This window comes from Haliotis rubra, unplaced genomic scaffold (genome assembly GCF_003918875.1).
Source record: "Haliotis rubra isolate DU_JTF1 unplaced genomic scaffold, ASM391887v1 Scf17, whole genome shotgun sequence".
Classification (NCBI taxonomy): domain Eukaryota; kingdom Metazoa; phylum Mollusca; class Gastropoda; order Lepetellida; family Haliotidae; genus Haliotis; species Haliotis rubra.
In genome coordinates, this window is record NW_025765669.1 from 2,125,125 (window position 1) to 2,142,151 (window position 17,027).

The 17,027-nt window shown below is 43.0% G+C and overlaps 1 protein-coding gene across 1 annotated transcript in view; it reads left to right on the top strand.

Moving 5' to 3' along the window:
• Positions 1-3,268: 3,268 nt before the first annotated feature.
• LOC124272405 (macrophage mannose receptor 1-like) overlaps positions 3,269-17,027 on the top strand; it is a 73,764-nt gene continuing 60,005 nt past the window's right edge. The window contains exons 1-6 of the mRNA XM_046707573.1: positions 3,269-3,387; positions 10,142-10,296; positions 11,419-11,558; positions 12,258-12,382; positions 13,654-13,750; positions 14,584-14,710. Of these exons, the coding sequence (XP_046563529.1) occupies positions 3,330-3,387; positions 10,142-10,296; positions 11,419-11,558; positions 12,258-12,382; positions 13,654-13,750; positions 14,584-14,710 (702 nt within the window). The 5' untranslated portion in view covers positions 3,269-3,329. The remainder of the gene's footprint in view (positions 3,388-10,141; positions 10,297-11,418; positions 11,559-12,257; positions 12,383-13,653; positions 13,751-14,583; positions 14,711-17,027) is intronic.

Below are 17,027 nucleotides of genomic sequence, written 5' to 3' on the forward strand. Positions count from 1 at the left end.
GAGTGAGTGAGTGAGTGAGTGAGTGAGTGAGTGAGTGAGTGAGTGAGTGAGTGAGTGAAATGTGCTGTATTTCAGCTATACCACGACGTGTCGGCTTAATGTTGACAGAAGTAAAGTATGTCTCAGACGTTTACCATTTTGGTGGAACCCGTGAGCACAGGCATGGTGCTGACAAGAGTGAGTGAGTGAGTTTAGTTTTACGCCGCATTTAGCAATATTCCAGCAATATCACGGCGGGGGACACCAGAAATGGGCTTCACACATTGTACCCATGAGGGGAATCGAACCCGATCTTCGGTGTGACGAGCGAACGCTTTAACCATTGACTACCCCACCGCCCCAACTTATATAGAACCCATATGGATAATCGAACCTAGAACCAAACGCTTTAAGAGGGTGCCACACAGCATAGTCCCCCCGATTGTATTATCTCATTCCGTAGGGGCGGTGGGGTAGCCTAGTGGTTAAAGCGTTGGCTCGTCACGCCGAAGACCTGGGTTCGATTCCCCACATGGGTACAATGTGTGAAGCCCATTTCTGGTGTCCCCCGCCGTGATATTGCTGGAATATTGCTAAAAAGCGGCGTAAAACCATACTCACTCACTCACTCACTATCTCATTCCGCACCCCGACTCCACTCACACACGCGCGCACACACAATCCTCAAAGCTCGTTTTAGAAATTACAAATACCAGACACTAAAACCCATTGAACACGTTCTCGGGTCATAGACAGGGAGCGATTCGAACTGATGTCCTCAAAATACAATATTGAAAATACAATAAAGGTACAGGAGTATTGAACATGCGTACTAAATACGATTTTATTTGCTTTTAATTTGCCTTCTTTATCGACCTCAAGTCCCACACATCGACAGTTGGACAACGCACATCTCATGTATCGTTACCATGACACGTGCGGAATGTAATTCGTCAACCCGAATGATCTAATCTCATGCACTCATAACTGCATCTCTTGACAGCTATACAATGTGCTTGTTATGTAAACATAGGTTGCTATCAATACTGGTGGCGATGTAGACCCAAAAGACGGAATAGAAATCATTATCAGTGTCAACAGCAGGTTAATGAAAGTCAGTAAGGAGCACGGTTGTGATAAGAACATTGAGCGCAGTTAAACCTAACGCAGTTTGATGTAGGATGCAAAACGTCGAGTCTGTTATTGGTTCATTTATTTACACGTATACTGAGTGGGGCGTTAAACAACAGCCATACAAACAGATAATACAATCCAAAATAAAATGGTGAACAGGCAATCGATAAACTCACCTTGGAGTTTATGAAGCTCATTGATATTAACGTTGCATGTTTTGATTTTCTTTTATCGTGATGGAACACTGCTGTTTCAAAGAAACAATCCAAGCATCACATCACGTGACAATATCACTATATTTTTTAATATTGTTTTTCATCCCGTTGACGTAATTTCTCCAGTTGTCATGTTTATTCGACGACCGAAGAAAACCAAATTTGATTTGAGTGTGTTGTTCTTCTGTATAAACAAGTACGTGTATTAAAACAGAAGACCTAACTTCTTAACACTCTGCCCAGTATAACCAGGGTGAGGTGAAGTGAGGTGAAACTGTGTTTTACGTCGTGCTTGAGAATATTTCGCTCATATGACGACGTGCATGCGTGTGTATGTGTATGTGCGGCTGCTTGTACTAGCCGAGACTTAAGCTGGTTTTATAGTGCTAGCCCACTGAGATACCATGCCGCAGTGAAGCATGAATACCCCACTCAGACACATTATACTGACTCCGAGCCGACCAGTCCTTGTTGTACCCATTAATGCCGAGCGCCAGACAGGGACCAACAAGTACCATATTTTAACGTCTTTTGGTATGACGTGGTCGGGGATTTTAAAATGAAACTTCTATTAAAATCAATATTTTTTTTTGTTGATTGGTTCTGGCGCACCTACAGGTACAGTGTCAATGTGCACATCCCACATATTACTTCAGATTAGATAGCAATCGTTGACCTTGAGTCCCTGCACCGCCAGTCTCTAACAGTAATCAGTTGTTAAAGTACAGGGCAGCTCTGCAGTGTAATACTCGGTACATTGACCGACCCAAAATCTAGAGGAGGCCTGTGCGTATGCGTATCCGCATGCGTATGCGTATGTGTGTTGTGTGTTTGTTGTGTGTGCGTGCGTGTGTATCTGTTGCTGGAGACCAGTGAAGATCCGGGTTAGAATTGATCTTCAGTAACCCATTCTGGTCGAAGTAGGCGACTAACGGGATCGGTTGGTCAGGCTATCTGACTTGGTTGACACATGTTATCGTATCCCAATTGCGTGGATCGATGCTCATGCTGTTGATCACAGGAATGGATCGTCCAGATTCGATTATTTACAGACCACCGCCATATAGCTGGAATATTGCTGAGTGCGGCGTAAAACTAAACTCACCCACTCACTCTGTTGCGGGAATTGGCCTGGGTTGTATAGAGTACTGCGTGGTTATCTCCCTTTGATTTACTTCTTATGCTGCAACTATAATGTCCATCCGCTTCATGTTACAGTTTGCACGACTCTAGTTCACAGTATTTATCTAATCTACCTGTGGACACATCAGTAGCCTTATCATTAAAACAATAGCACCTCCCCAGGGAGTTTTGGTTGGTTGGTTTGTTGTTTTACGCCGCACTCAGCAATATTCCACCTACATGACGGCGGTCTGTAAATAATCGAGTCTGGATCAGACAATCCAGTGATCAACAGCATGAGCATCGATGTACGCAACTGGGATAGGATGACGTGTGTAAACCCAGTCAGTGAGCCTGACCACCGATCCCGTTAGTCGCCTCTTACGACAAGCATTCTAACCCGACCAATTCTAACCGGGATCTCCACGGGTTTCCACGGGTTTCGTAAGTTAATGTTAATGTATGGCAGTTACGACTATCTTAGCGCTAAGAGAGCTTCGAAAATCTAGGCCCAGGGCGTGTACAAAGCCAAACCTAATATGTTGGTAATATTGACATTACCATTTCAAAATATAAACAAGATGAATCTCAGCAATGAAGCTTTCAGTGATAACATATCTGAAGTGCTTCAAATGATAACCAAACTAAATGGTTTCGCGATATCCCCAACATGATAGGCGTATGAACAACTCCGCACATTGCGTCTTAACGTAACGCAATATATGGTACGTAGGAGGGTGTAAGGAGTCTGTACGGATACCTTTCCCAGGTCTGTTATCAATTCGTTCAAGGTCCAAGGATATTAAAGAGCATCTGTATACCATTGTGACAACAGTTGGATATATACACATACGGCGTCACTACGAAGTCGAATGCGATATGGCTTCGAGTCGGGTGACTTTCGGTGGTGTTGTTCTGTTAATGGCATTGGCGCAAGGTAAGACGTGTGTGAGAGTGAGTGAGTGAGGAGTATAGTTTTACACTCCTTGCAACGATCCAGTCATATCACAACATGCAACTCAAACTATGGTTTCACACATTCACGTTTATGCATGATGGGCAAAAGCTTTAACATGTCGACTAAATAACATGTACAGTTTTAGCACCTGAAGATTCGGGACAGAAATGATCTTCAGCAACCCATAGGGGCAGAGGGGTAGCCTTCGTTCGTCATGCTGAACACCCGGGTTCGATACCCCAGATGGGTACTATGTTTGAAGCCCGTTTCTGGTGTCCCCCACTGTGATATTGCTGGAGTATTACTAAAAGCTGCGTAAAACATGAAAACTCATTGGCGGATCCAGAGGGGGTGTTCAGGGGGTTCGACCTCCCCCCCCCCTTTTGAAAATGACTTAAGACTACGTTGAAGATTTTTTTGCGTTGGCGGAGCCAATGGGGGATTCAGGGGGTTCGAAAACCCCCCCCCACCCCCACCCCTCCCTTCAAAATTCCTGGATCCGTCCATGAAAACACAAACCCACTCTTTCAGCAGCCCATGCTTGTCATAAGAGGCGACTAACGGTATCAAGTGGTCAGATTCTGTGTGTTGCTTCAGACATGTAATTGTATCCCATTTACGTAGATAATGCTCATAATGTCAGTCACTGGATTGTCTGGTCCTTACTAGATTTTTTACAGACCATCGGCATAAAGTTGGAATATTGCGGCGTTAAACAGCAACACTCAAAAATATGTAGCCGCTCAAGAGAACTGTTTAAGGTCTATATTGATATTCATTCATTCATTCATCGCTGGCGATTTTGGTTAAGTTTTACTAAGGCCTTTTGCAATCTCGCAATCTCGCATCATACCCGCGCCCGGCACGGTGAGCGCCATATGCTGTAGTAACCAAACGCCCGATAGCAGTATGACGAGGCTGGGTTAATATTCAAAGTATTCATCAAAGTGAGAGAGAGTTGGTAGGATTATAAAATACACACTGGGTTGATCTATGGTATAGCCCTTTCCAGACAGTGGACACACCGATGTCTCCGCGACCCTAAAATAAATTCCAAATGGATTAATTCATCTTTCTAAATAATATTTGTATGGCCTGAATATTGACTTGGTTGATGCTTGCCGTCGTTTTTCAATAGATCGATATTTACGATGTCTGTCTGATCGAGATACGGGCGGTGGGGTAGCCTAGAGGTTAAAGGGTTCGCTCGTCACGTCGAAGACCCGGGTTCGATTCCCTACATGGGTACAATGTGTGAAGCCCATTTCTGGTGTTCGCCTTGATGTTGCTGGAATTTTGCTCAAAGCGGCGTAAAACTAAACTCACTCACTGTAATCGATATTCGATTATGTACAGATCGGAGTCATATAGCCGGACCATTGCTGTGAACGCCGTTCAACAACAAACAATGCTATTTAAATTTTGTTGACATGTATTTCTAAGTAAGATAACTTTTTTCTTGAAGTAATTGTCAGTCTGCGGTTTTGATGTTAATGAAGAGCTGAAACGTTTCGGATTTAATTATCTCTATGTACACAAAATAGGACAGCGCGGGCGCACTCCCCCTTGCCCCACCCCGAAATCCGGATTCATCACTTCCAAGAGTTCAAGTTATGCATTTAAGAATAATATTAAATTACGTTGTTAGCATCTGCAATTGGAATACGATATCATCCGTTTCAGCCATGTTGCCCAAATTCGTAACCTTTATTAATCCACATTGAACCATTCTAAGAATCTCTTGATGGCGCGGGGCGGCGGATAGCCTAGTGGTTGAAGCGTTCGCTCGTCATGCCGAAGACCCGGGTTTTATTCCCCATCTGGGTACAATGTGTAAAGCCCATTTCTGGAGTATTGCTGGAATATTGCTAAAAGCGGCGTAAAACAATACTTACTTACTCTAAAAGGCGCAAATCATTTCCTGAAACTAAACTAAGTCGGCGGCAACACAGCCTCATTTCGCTGTGCAGAGTACGCAAGAAAAAAATGAAATGTGGGTTCGAATCCCAGTTCGCCCCTATTTTGTTTCTAGGTTTGTCGGGCGGTGGGGTAGCTTAGTGGTTAAAGCGTTCGCTCATCACGCTGAAGACCTGGGTTCCGCAGATCTCTGGTGTCCCCCGCAGTGATATTGCTCTGGAGTGAGTGAGTGAGCGAGTGAGTTAGTTTAGTTTTACACCGCACTCGATATTGCTGGAATATTGCTAAAGGCGGCGTAAAACCAAACTCACTCACTCACTCTTGTCAGCACCATGCCTGTGCTGACGGGTTCCACCAAAATGGTAAACGTCTGAGACTTACATTACTTCTGTCAACATTAAGCCGACACGTCGTGGTGTAGCTGAAATATAGCACATTTCACTCACTCACTCATCATTATGAAATCAATTATTATTATTATTAAAAAAATATTATGTTGTTTAAACAAATGACACGAATTGTCCTTCAATTTTATAGACTAGTGTGTCTCTTGTGCTAATACAAGAGGGTTTTGTGGGGAATACCAGTCCGGTGTACTAGCGCCATTTCAGAGTGAGAGAGTTTAGTTTCACGCGGCTTTTGGCAATATTCCAATTAAATAACGGCGGGGGACACCAGGAATGAGCGTCACACATTGTACCCATAGTGGGTCTATCCCACCGCCCCTCTCCATTTCAGGTATCATGTACTTATCATATCAGGTGTGGTGAAATTGGGTTTTACGTCGTACTTGAGAATATTTCGCTCATATGACCACGTGCATGCGTGTGTATGTGTATGTGCGGCTGCTTGTACTAGCCCAGACTTAAGCTGGTTTTATAGTGCTAGCCCACTGAGATACCATGCCGCAGTCAAGCATGAATACCCCACTCAGACACATTATACTGACTCCGAGTCGACCAGTCCTTGTTGTACTCATTAATGCCGAGCGCCAGGCAGGGACCAACAAGTACCATTTTTTAACTTCTTTTGGTATGACGCGGTCGGGGATCGAACCCGCGACCTTCCGGTCTCAGGGCGGACGCTCTAACCACTACACCACGGAGGCGGTTACTTATCATATCAGAAATGAATAGCATATGTATTGTGTATCAGTTATCATAGTCCACAGCGATGCTAGGATAAGCTGCCAGACAGTAGATATGTCTGATAGTAGCTAAAACGAAGTCAAGAAATGGTGATGATGGTGGTGATTTGACATTTGTGTTAAAAAGTGTGTACAATCCTTTGAGCGGCAGTTTTTACACAATTGGATAATCAATTCAACCAATGTTTCGTTAATCTGACTCTACCGGGAACAGTTAAATGTTACACGATCCATCATAAACCACTTTGCTAGATATTTTGTTGTTGTTTGGATTGAATTGTACAGTAACATAAATCGAGAGCCAAAAAATATTATTCATGATTTGGGATAAATAATAAGAGGAAGTTGTTAGCCATAAACAGTGTCATGTATTCATGTTCTTACAACTTCTAAGTGTTGGTAACCCCTTGTTTCATAATTATTGGACCGCCTCCGTGGTGTAGTGGTTAGAGCGTCCGCCCGGAGTGTCGCGGGTTCGATCCCCGACCGCGTCATACCAAAAGACGTAAAAATATGGTACTTGTTGGTCCCTGCCTGACGCTCGGCATTTATGGGTACAGCAAGGACTGGTCCGGCTCGGAGTCAGTATAATGTGTCTGAATGGGGTAATCATGCTTCATGCTTCACGCGGCATGATATCTCAGTGGGCTAGCACTATAAAACCAGCTTAAGTCTGGGCTAGTACAAGGAGCCGCACATACACATACACACGCATGCACGTCGTCATATGCGCGAAATATTCTCAAGCACGACGTTAAACCCAATTTCACCTCACCTCATAATTATTGTGTAAATATAACCAAATGGACTGGGATAAGAAATGAATTTGCAACTGTAGATACCTTTCTAGTCTATCTCACAGTTCCGAACCATATTATTTTCCATACAGCCTAGCCCTTTCCTGCAATGCTAAAGCCCTATATGAAGCAAGACTAGATTTCCTCAGATTCTGAATCTCTAGTCTCCCTGGGGCTCCTTTTCAATTTAAATAAATTTGTTTGTTACTATCAAAATTATATATATTTTCAGAGACTAAGCTTTAGCCTAAACACTGTGTTGTTTGAAAGGCTGTAAAATTGTGCCGAAAGAGCAAATTTATTGATTTTCAATGGAAAAGATGCCGGAACAGCTGTGTATTATACGAAATACGTTTAGTTTCGGTTTTTAGGTGTTTTACAAAGTGAAATTTTAGAAAACACATTAACACATTCTTGTACGGTTGACTCAACGCAATTCAAATTTTGAAAAGCGCTACCTCAATATATTGTCAATTAAAATTGAAACAAGATAAAGCAACAAGATGTATAGTGTTTTTCACTTCTCAGTTTAGTTTTTCTAATTCACACCAAAACATAACTAAAGCTGACAAGGTCAAATTCTGAGACATACTGACAGCAGTTTTCAACGCTATCGCTGTTGTATAGGCGTATCACTGAGAAAGTGGACTGTGTGCAGGGTCCTGATACAGATCAAGTGGTACTTCTAGATGCCAAAAAAAATCAAATCATTATGATAAGATAAACAGATAAATAGAATTATTCAGGGATTGGTTGGTTGGTTTGTTGTTTAACGCCGCACTCAGCAATGTTATAGCTATATGGCGGCGGTCTGTAAATAATCGAGTCTGGACCAGACAATCCAGTGATCAACATCATGAGCATCGATCTACGCAATTCGGATACGGTGACATGTCAACCAAGTCAGCTAGCCAGACCACCCAATCATGTTAGTCACCTCCTACGACATGTATGGGTTACTGGAAACCGAATCCAACCCGGTTCCTCTCGGAGCAGAATGTGCTCAGGAGGTAAATGTACCTAAATGTGAACATTGTGAATGAGGAAAGTTTGTATGGATTAAGGAATTATCGTTCAGGAATAGTTCCAATATGCAAAAATAGTTTAAATACAAACCATTAAGGTACGTTTAAAAACATTATTATGTAAATGTGTGAACAATATCACTGACCGTATGACTACACAACAAAAATATACCAAACATAATACGACGGACAAAAGAAAGTATACACCAAGGTTTGATTGTGGCTAAATATGAGTGAGTGAGTGAGTGAGTTTAGATTTCGCCGCTTTAAGCAATATTCCAGCAATATCACGGCGGGGGACACCAGAAGTGGGTTTCACTAATTGTATCCATGTGGGGAATCGAACCCGGGTATTCGGTGTGACGAGCGAACGCTTTAACCGCTAGGCTACCCCGCCGCCCTGGCTAAATATGAAATATGACTTCCAGAGTTTTGCCCTGTTTTGATAACGTTCGTTAACAGACCCAAATACACTTTTTTGCAGTTCATATTGAGGGGTATGTTTTGTTGTTGATTAACGCCACGCATATCAGGAATGTTATTATTGGCAAATGGCGGCGGTTTAAATAATTGTGCTGATCCAGTGATCAGCACCATGAGCATCGATCTATACACTTGGAATACGATGACCTGTGTCAACCAAGTCAACGAGCCTGACCACCCGACCCCGTTAGTCGCCTCTTACAAGCATGGGTTACTGAAGATCAATTCTAGTCCGGATCTGATCGTGACCTGTATCCCCAGGTCTAACTGAAAGATTAGAGAAGGTGACATCCACAGGTCAAGTCTGTACTCGTTGTCAACTGTAATCGATGTTCATGATGACAATTTGTTTGGTCCAAAGTTAATTATTTACATCAAAATACTTTCTATACGTCAACGTTTGGGAATAATAATATTGTATTGAATATCCAAACATGGTCAGCATTGTGAACGGATGGTAAAGAAATGGGACCGTACCGCTTATTCAAAGGTTTTTACCGGAAGTCAGTACTATAGCTCTTGGTCCTGTTGCACAAAGCGACTTTAGCGCTATGGCTACCGTAACCCTTGGGTGAGTGAGTGGGTGAGTTTAGTTTTACGTCGCACTAAGCAATATTCCAGCTATAGGGCGGTGGTCTGTAAATAATCGAATCTGGAACAGACAATCCAGTGAACAACAGTATGAGCATCGATCTGCGCAATTGGGAACCGATGACATGTGTCAACCAAGTCGGCGAGCCTGACCACCCGATCCCGTTAGTCGCCTCTTACGACAAGCATGGGTTACTTAAGATCAATATTCTAGCCCGGACTTCACGAGTAAGTATAAGCCTAGGTTAAAGTATGGGATTTTCGATGACCTTAGCTCTACGATCGTTTTGTGCAACGGGGCCCTTGTACATTATAATGGAAATAAGGAATGATATGACGTAAAATTGACTTTAAGAACAAGGTGATCGATATAAATAATCACGAAAATCAGAAGACGTGAAACGTAGGTTTTCATGTGTAAAAGAAATACTTTACTAGACATGCCAGATGTGTTACGGTTAATAACATATTGAGTTTACCCTTAAGAGGATAAAATGTATGTGTTGAAGCTCGTTCACTAAAACGAAACAAAAATACACAGCCTGGATCTTGAATGCTACATGCTTGGCCTCTAAAATCAAAACCACTGAAGATCCGGGTTTGAATTGGTCTTCAGCAACACATGCTTGTCGTAAGATGTGACTAATGGGATCGGGTGACTTGGTTGGTACATGTCATCGGAACCCAGTTGCTTAGATCGATTCTTAAGACGTTGATCACTGGATTGTCTGGTTCAATCAATCAATCAATCAGATTTCTGTTTTGTTCTATAGTTCACTGCCAGAACTGCCCGTATGGCTGGTACACGCAGTCCCAGTGGTGCTACCTCTTCTCGCAGAACTCCGCTACTAAGACATATGAGAACGCCAGACTGAAATGCCAGGCTCTCGGAGGAGACCTTGTCAAAGTCACCAGCAAAGCGCAATGGGTAAGAGTTCGTGTTGACGCCGTTTTGACCTGTTAGATCACGCCTTTGGCTTCATTTGGGCGGAAATCCCTGATGGACACTCACTTGGGCGAAACCTAGCAGTACGGTGTTGATAAATTCAACAATAAATGAGGGTTTAGGATCCGAACACGAGATCAGCGGATCCTCTTGACAAGGGGCATAACTCTTCAACCCAATGGCAACTACTGAGGTTGAGGAATGAGGATATGTGTTCACTTGTCAACGGGAATGCAATCCGTTATAATCTAAACCGCGACAAATTTTGAATAAGTGAGCGATTCCAGCTCTATCACGTTATGTTAGTTTGATGTGTGTGTGTGTGTGTGTGGGGGGGGGGGGGGAGGAACCTGATGCCATGCTCTTCTTGGCGAAAACATGAGCACGAGTGTGGATCGGGCAAACCCATACACATCAGCTAGGAGAGCCTGGATTCGAACTCATTATCATAGGTTTCTGGCGTGCACACCTCTGCACAGCGAAGTGAAGACAAGAAACCCCGCTGTATGTTTTGCATGGATGACGTCAACAGGCCTGACCAGTCACTACCCATTTGTAACCTTCAATGTGTGATTTTGCATCAAAATCTAAATATATGAAATGTAGACTAAGTAATGAATTTACCGAGACTATCCAACACTTTTTTACTGGATGCCAAAATACAATATTTTCTTTTTATTCGCCATGCTTGTGGTTGTGGATCAGAGGTCAGAGGTTATTGACATTAGGAGAATACCCTATTATCATTTGGGCTGAGGGATTCGATTCCCCACATGGGTACAATGTGTGAAGCCCATTTCTTGAGTCCCCCGCCGTGATATTGCTGGAATATTGCTAAAAGGGGCCTAAAACACAACTCAATCACTTACTCACTCACTCACTGGGCTGCGTGAAGAAGAGGCAAAGGTACTAAGCTGCATGTTATTTTTATCCGTAAAACATAATTTTGTCCACAGCGGCGTTAAACTAAATTCACTCATTGAATTCACTCTCGTCTACCATTGAGGAAAGCATCTCATCGAACCGGAAGTCATGAAGCCTGACGGTATGAAAAATGCGTGACCTGTGACATGCGTGATTCATGGTTAATTTCCTTCCAAACAGAGCTTCTTGAACAGAACCTTACACACGCTGACTACCAGGAGCCACGGTCACTACACTCACTGGTGGATAGGACTGAAGAGAAACGGCAATACCAACACGTGGTCTTGGGCTGATGGCAGCAGTTCAAATATGGGTCTCTTGTAAGTATCATCCTCAGTGATGTTAATTAAAGACGTAAGAGCATATTTTTTTTTAGTGAAACTAAACCATGCTAGCAAAGATGTTAAATCTGATGTGTAGTCTCGTCAAAAATAAAAGAGTTAAGTAATGTGTACATATATTGAATAAACTGTGTAAGATGTGACGAATGACCTGTGGCAGAGGTACTATGTTGGCTGGCCGCATGTGTAGTAGTCAAGTCGTTACGGCACAGGTCAACGCGATACGACACTCGTGTGACGTACGAGATTAGTATGCAACTACCCATACGATGGCCACGTGGGTAATAATTATAAAGACGTGACACGACGTAGTTATAAAGATGTATATGGGGGAATGATAGGGTACATTATGTGCATATCTCGTGTATGCTTTAAACGGTATAAGAATCTATACCGAAACGTCGCCATTGTTAAGATACTCATCCATAAAAAATTGTCATTTCTACAATATATCTGGTCACTCAACGGAAAAAAATTAGGATACCCAATTGAGATGAACACAAGCGAGTATATAACTCAATGACCCAAAAAGTTATCTGTAGCCCTGCACACACGTCAATCACAGACTTCGAGCAAAGAAAACCACAATGCCCCTCACGTTCACGCCTTAGATTTCAAGAGTCGAAAAGGACATTACTGAAGTTAAACTAAATGTCTTCATGATTTTTTCCCCTTCAGGCAGTGGTCCAGTGCCACCAAAACAAACGACATGACAAAGTCGTGTGTCAATATTCACAACTACCAGATGGAGGTTAGCTCATGTACCAGGGATGCCTACCAATCCATATGTCAACGCCAAAGAGGTATTACTTTAGGACTTTCATCTTCGTGTCAGACAGTTTTTCAACGTTGCATTTCTTGTAAACCCGATCTCATTCAATGGGACTCGCCGCCATGTTGTTGAAATCGCCAACCCAGCATTATTCAGGAATGTTTTTAACTCGCATTCTGTTTTATAGGTTGGACCATGTGGCGTAGTCAATCAAATGTAAATCAATGATGTAATATGAGATTGCGAGAATCTCGGGAATGGTTCCAGGGATTATTGCAGGTTTACCGAAATCTGAGCCAAAATATACTAGCCAAAATATTTTTTTTTTCTAAATTTGAAAATATAACAACAATGAAAGGTTTCCATATAATTGTTAAAAGGATGGATATTGAGATCATAAGACTGACTGACTGACTGAGTTTGGTTTTACACCGCTTTTAGCAATATTCCAGCAACATCACGGCTGGGGACACCAGAAATGGGCTTCACACATTGTGCCCATGTGGGGATTCGAACCCGGGTCTTCGGCGTGACAAGCCAACGCTTTAACCATTAGGCTACCCCACCGCCCCGAGATCATAAGAAGACAGCAGCGTGTTTAATGAGAAATAGTATCAAACATGTACATGTTACCATAAGAGCTACTTGTCACATAAATCTATATGTTCTCGCGCAGGTGGCACATGTAATTTTCTGACAATACTACCAAGGAAAATAGTCTGTATTATCACACGCGCTACCTGTACTATATATGTTCTCGTGCAAGTGGTGCCACTTTCCTGAAAATAGTATCAAGGAAGATATTAAGTGTTATAGGGCTGGGACGGGTCCAAATTTTCTACCCGGGTACCCCACCCCTATTACCCTACCCTACCCAGATACCCGTTATGTTAATTCCTGACATCAAATTTGTAAGAAATGACAATATATTCTTCAGCTCGGAGGCTAAACTTGCGAGTTTTTCAACATCTTAACCATTATTATATTCAAAAGAAGTGACGGTAATTAGGTCTAAATACTCAAATGCAATACAACCTTTCAATCATGAAAGAATAACATAAATACATTGTTTAATCTATTAGTCATATGATCATAACGGGTCCGGGTATTGAGACGGGTACCCGGGTCCAACTCATTAACTCATTGTCCCCCGCCGTGATATTGCTGGAATATTGCTAAAAGCGGCGTTAAACCAAACTCAGTCAGTCAGTCAGTATATATCACCGACTTACATTTCTTGTTATCAGTTTTAGCTACCAACAAACGTGGATGTATATTTTATATTATTTCTCATATCCCCAGGATTGCCCCTGAAGTGCGATACTGACCATGGCTGGGTAAGCTTCAATGGCATGTGCTACAAGTATTTCAACTCTCAGCGCACATGGAACGACGCCAGGTGAGTTAACCTGTACTCGGTGGCGACATGTCAGCAAGACAGCGACTGGTGTTTTTATGGAGCTTTTTAGCTGTATTGCAACAATAATAATGGTGAGAAAACTAGGAATGAGCTTCACTGGCTACTTGTGTCAGGGATTAAACCCAGGTCGTGGGTGGTACGAACAAAACCTGTAACCTCAACGTTCGACAAGGGTCTGATCGGCTTTGAGTCACTGTACTGTGTATTGGTGGGGCATTGAACTGTGATTAGCAATAATAATCATGATACGTTAACCCACAACCTCACCCCACCAAATCTCACCTCAATCCCACCCAACTCCACTTCACCACAACCCCAACACCCCTCACCTCACCTCACCTCACCTCACCCGCACAGTTTGATTTATCCCTACTTTCAATGTTAACAGACCAGACTGTTTGATCTTGTATGTTAAATCGTTTTAGTGAGTGAGTGCGTGAGTTTGGTTTTACGCCGCTTTTAGCAATATTCCAGCAATATCACGGCGGGGGACACCAGAAATGGGCTTCACACATTGTACCCATGTGGGAAATCGAACCCGGGTCTTCGGCGTGACGAGCGGACGCTTTAACCACTAGGCTACCCCACCGCCCCTAAATCGTCAATATGCTGTAACAGTGTGTTAAAGGCTCATCATCTAAACGTTGGGACAATCATAAGTTGTTTTGTTAATATTCGTTACAATTGCATGTTTTAGTTGTTCATGCGAACAGCTTGAATATACAAAAGCCTAAAGGTATATTTGGTTAGTTGTATTGTCTTATCTTGTAATCTAACTTAATTCGTTGTATTTGTTTCAATTTATGTTGTAGCTCCTCGTGCGATCATTCCGGCGCCACCTTGCCTATAATAAATGATCTGACAACACAGACTTTTAACGCTCAGTTTGCTCGAGAAGCTCATGGCAACTTATGGACAGGATTGAGGTCGGTTAGTCAGGTGAGCTAAAATTGGTTTGGTATTGCGTCACTGAACATAACTATGTAACATAACAATGTACGTCACAACGTCACAACGACAACGTCATAACGTCACAACGACAACGTCATAAAGTCATCACTGGGAGAGCGAGTCATGTCAAGCGCTTTGGTCTATTTTGGCTTTTTGTCGTCAGCACCAAAACCGTCATCGCAAGTTTCTTCCTAGACCTGCATCACTTTCGGTTTTAATATCACACGCCGAAAGATGCGTTGACGTTGCTCAAAGAGGCGTCAAAACCCAACTCATTCACTCACTGTATCTCGGCAGGTTTATTCTCAAAGCTTAAAGTAACGCTGGTACAGACGGAACACATATGATCAGGGATAGCACTGAAAAACTAAGGCATCATAATGTGGACTGACCGTTCGAACAACATCTGTTGAATTCTGAATGCGGCCTACGCGTTTTTAGTTTTACGCCGCAATATTCCAGCTATACGGCGGGCCCACGCCAGAATATGTGCTTGGCTGAAACTACAAAGCCGATCAGTATTACTGGTTTTGTTTGTTTACTGTTCAACGTCGCGATCCGCAATATTCCGGCATTCTGACAACATTCTGTAAGTCATAGTATCTGGACCAGACAATCCAGTGGCCGAAATAACGAGCATCGAAATCTACACAACTGGAATACGATGGCACGCATCAACCAAGTCAACCTGACCACCCGTTAAAAATAAAAATTATACAACTTAGGAATGTCATGTTAATAAAACGATCCAGCACAATCTTATACAGGAAACAGCGTTATAACTATCACGATTATAACGAACTGACGGATATAGTGAATGTTTTTTGTCCCGAACACTTGATGTTTTTTGTCGAAATGCGCATAACAAACTACGCTTATATCGAACTAAAATAGTGGTCCCTTTGAGTTCGATATAACCGCAGTTTGCTGCTGATATGGATGCTACGTATCTATTTCAGTACCAGAAAAATTAACCACTTATATATTTGTTTGTTTTCTTGTTTAACGCCGCACCCACAAACTGGAAGCATTGGGCACTTGTCTCACAGAGCTGTTGGTTGGTTGGTTTGTTGTTTAACGCCGCACTCACAAACTGGAAACATTGGGCACTTGTCTCACAGAGCTGTTGGTTGGTTGGTTTGTTGTTTAACGCCGCACTCACAAACTGGAAGCATTGGGCACTTGTCTCACAGAGCTGTTGGTTGGTTGGTTTGTTGTTTAACGCCGCACTCACAAACTGGAAGCATTGGGCACTTGTCTCACACAGAGCTGTTGGTTGGTTGGTTTGTTGTTTAACGCCGCACTCACAAACTGGAAGCATTGGGCACTTGTCTCACAGAGCTGTTGGTTGGTTGGTTTGTTGTTTAACGCCGCACTCACAAACTGGAAACATTGAGCACTTGGTTGGTCTTGTTGTTTAACAGAGCTGGAAACATTTGGTTGGTTGGTTTGTTGTTTAACGCCGCACTCACAAACTGGAAGCATTGGGCACTTGTCTCACAGAGCTGTTGGTTGGTTGGTTTGTTGTTTAACGCCGCACTCACAAACTGGAAGCATTGGGCACTTGTCTCACAGAGCTGGAAGCATTTGGTTGGTTGGTGGTTTGTTGTTTAACGCCGCACTCACAAACTGGAAACATTGGGCACTTGTCTCACAGAGCTGTTGGTTGGTTGGTTTGTTGTTTAACGCCGCACTCACAAACTGGAAGCATTGGGCACTTGTCTCACAGAGCTGTTGGTTGGTTGGTTTGTTGTTTAACGCCGCACTCACAAACTGGAAGCATTGGGCACTTTGTCTCACAGAGCTGTTGGTTGGTTGGTTTGTTGTTTAACGCCGCACTCACAAACTGGAACATTGGGCACTTGTCTCACAGAGCTGTTGGTTGGTTGGTTTGTTGTTTAACGCCGCACTCACAAACTGGAAGCATTGGGCACTTGTCTCACAGAGCTGTTGGTTGGTTGGTTTGTTGTTTAACGCCGCACTCACAAACTGGAAGCATTGGGCACTTGTCTCACAGACAGAGCTGTTGGTTGGTTGGTTTGTTGTTTAACGCCGCACTCACAAACTGGAAACATTGGGCACTTGTCTCACAGAGCTGTTGGTTGGTTGGTTTGTTGTTTAACGCCGCACTCACAAACTGGAAGCATTGGGCACTTGTCTCACAGAGCTGTTGGTTGGTTGGTTTGTTGTTTAACGCCGCACTCCACAAACTGGAAGCATTGGGCACTTGTCTCACAGAGCTGTTGGTTGGTTGGTTTTTGTTGTTTAACGCCGCACTGTCTCACAAACTGGAAGCATTTAACGG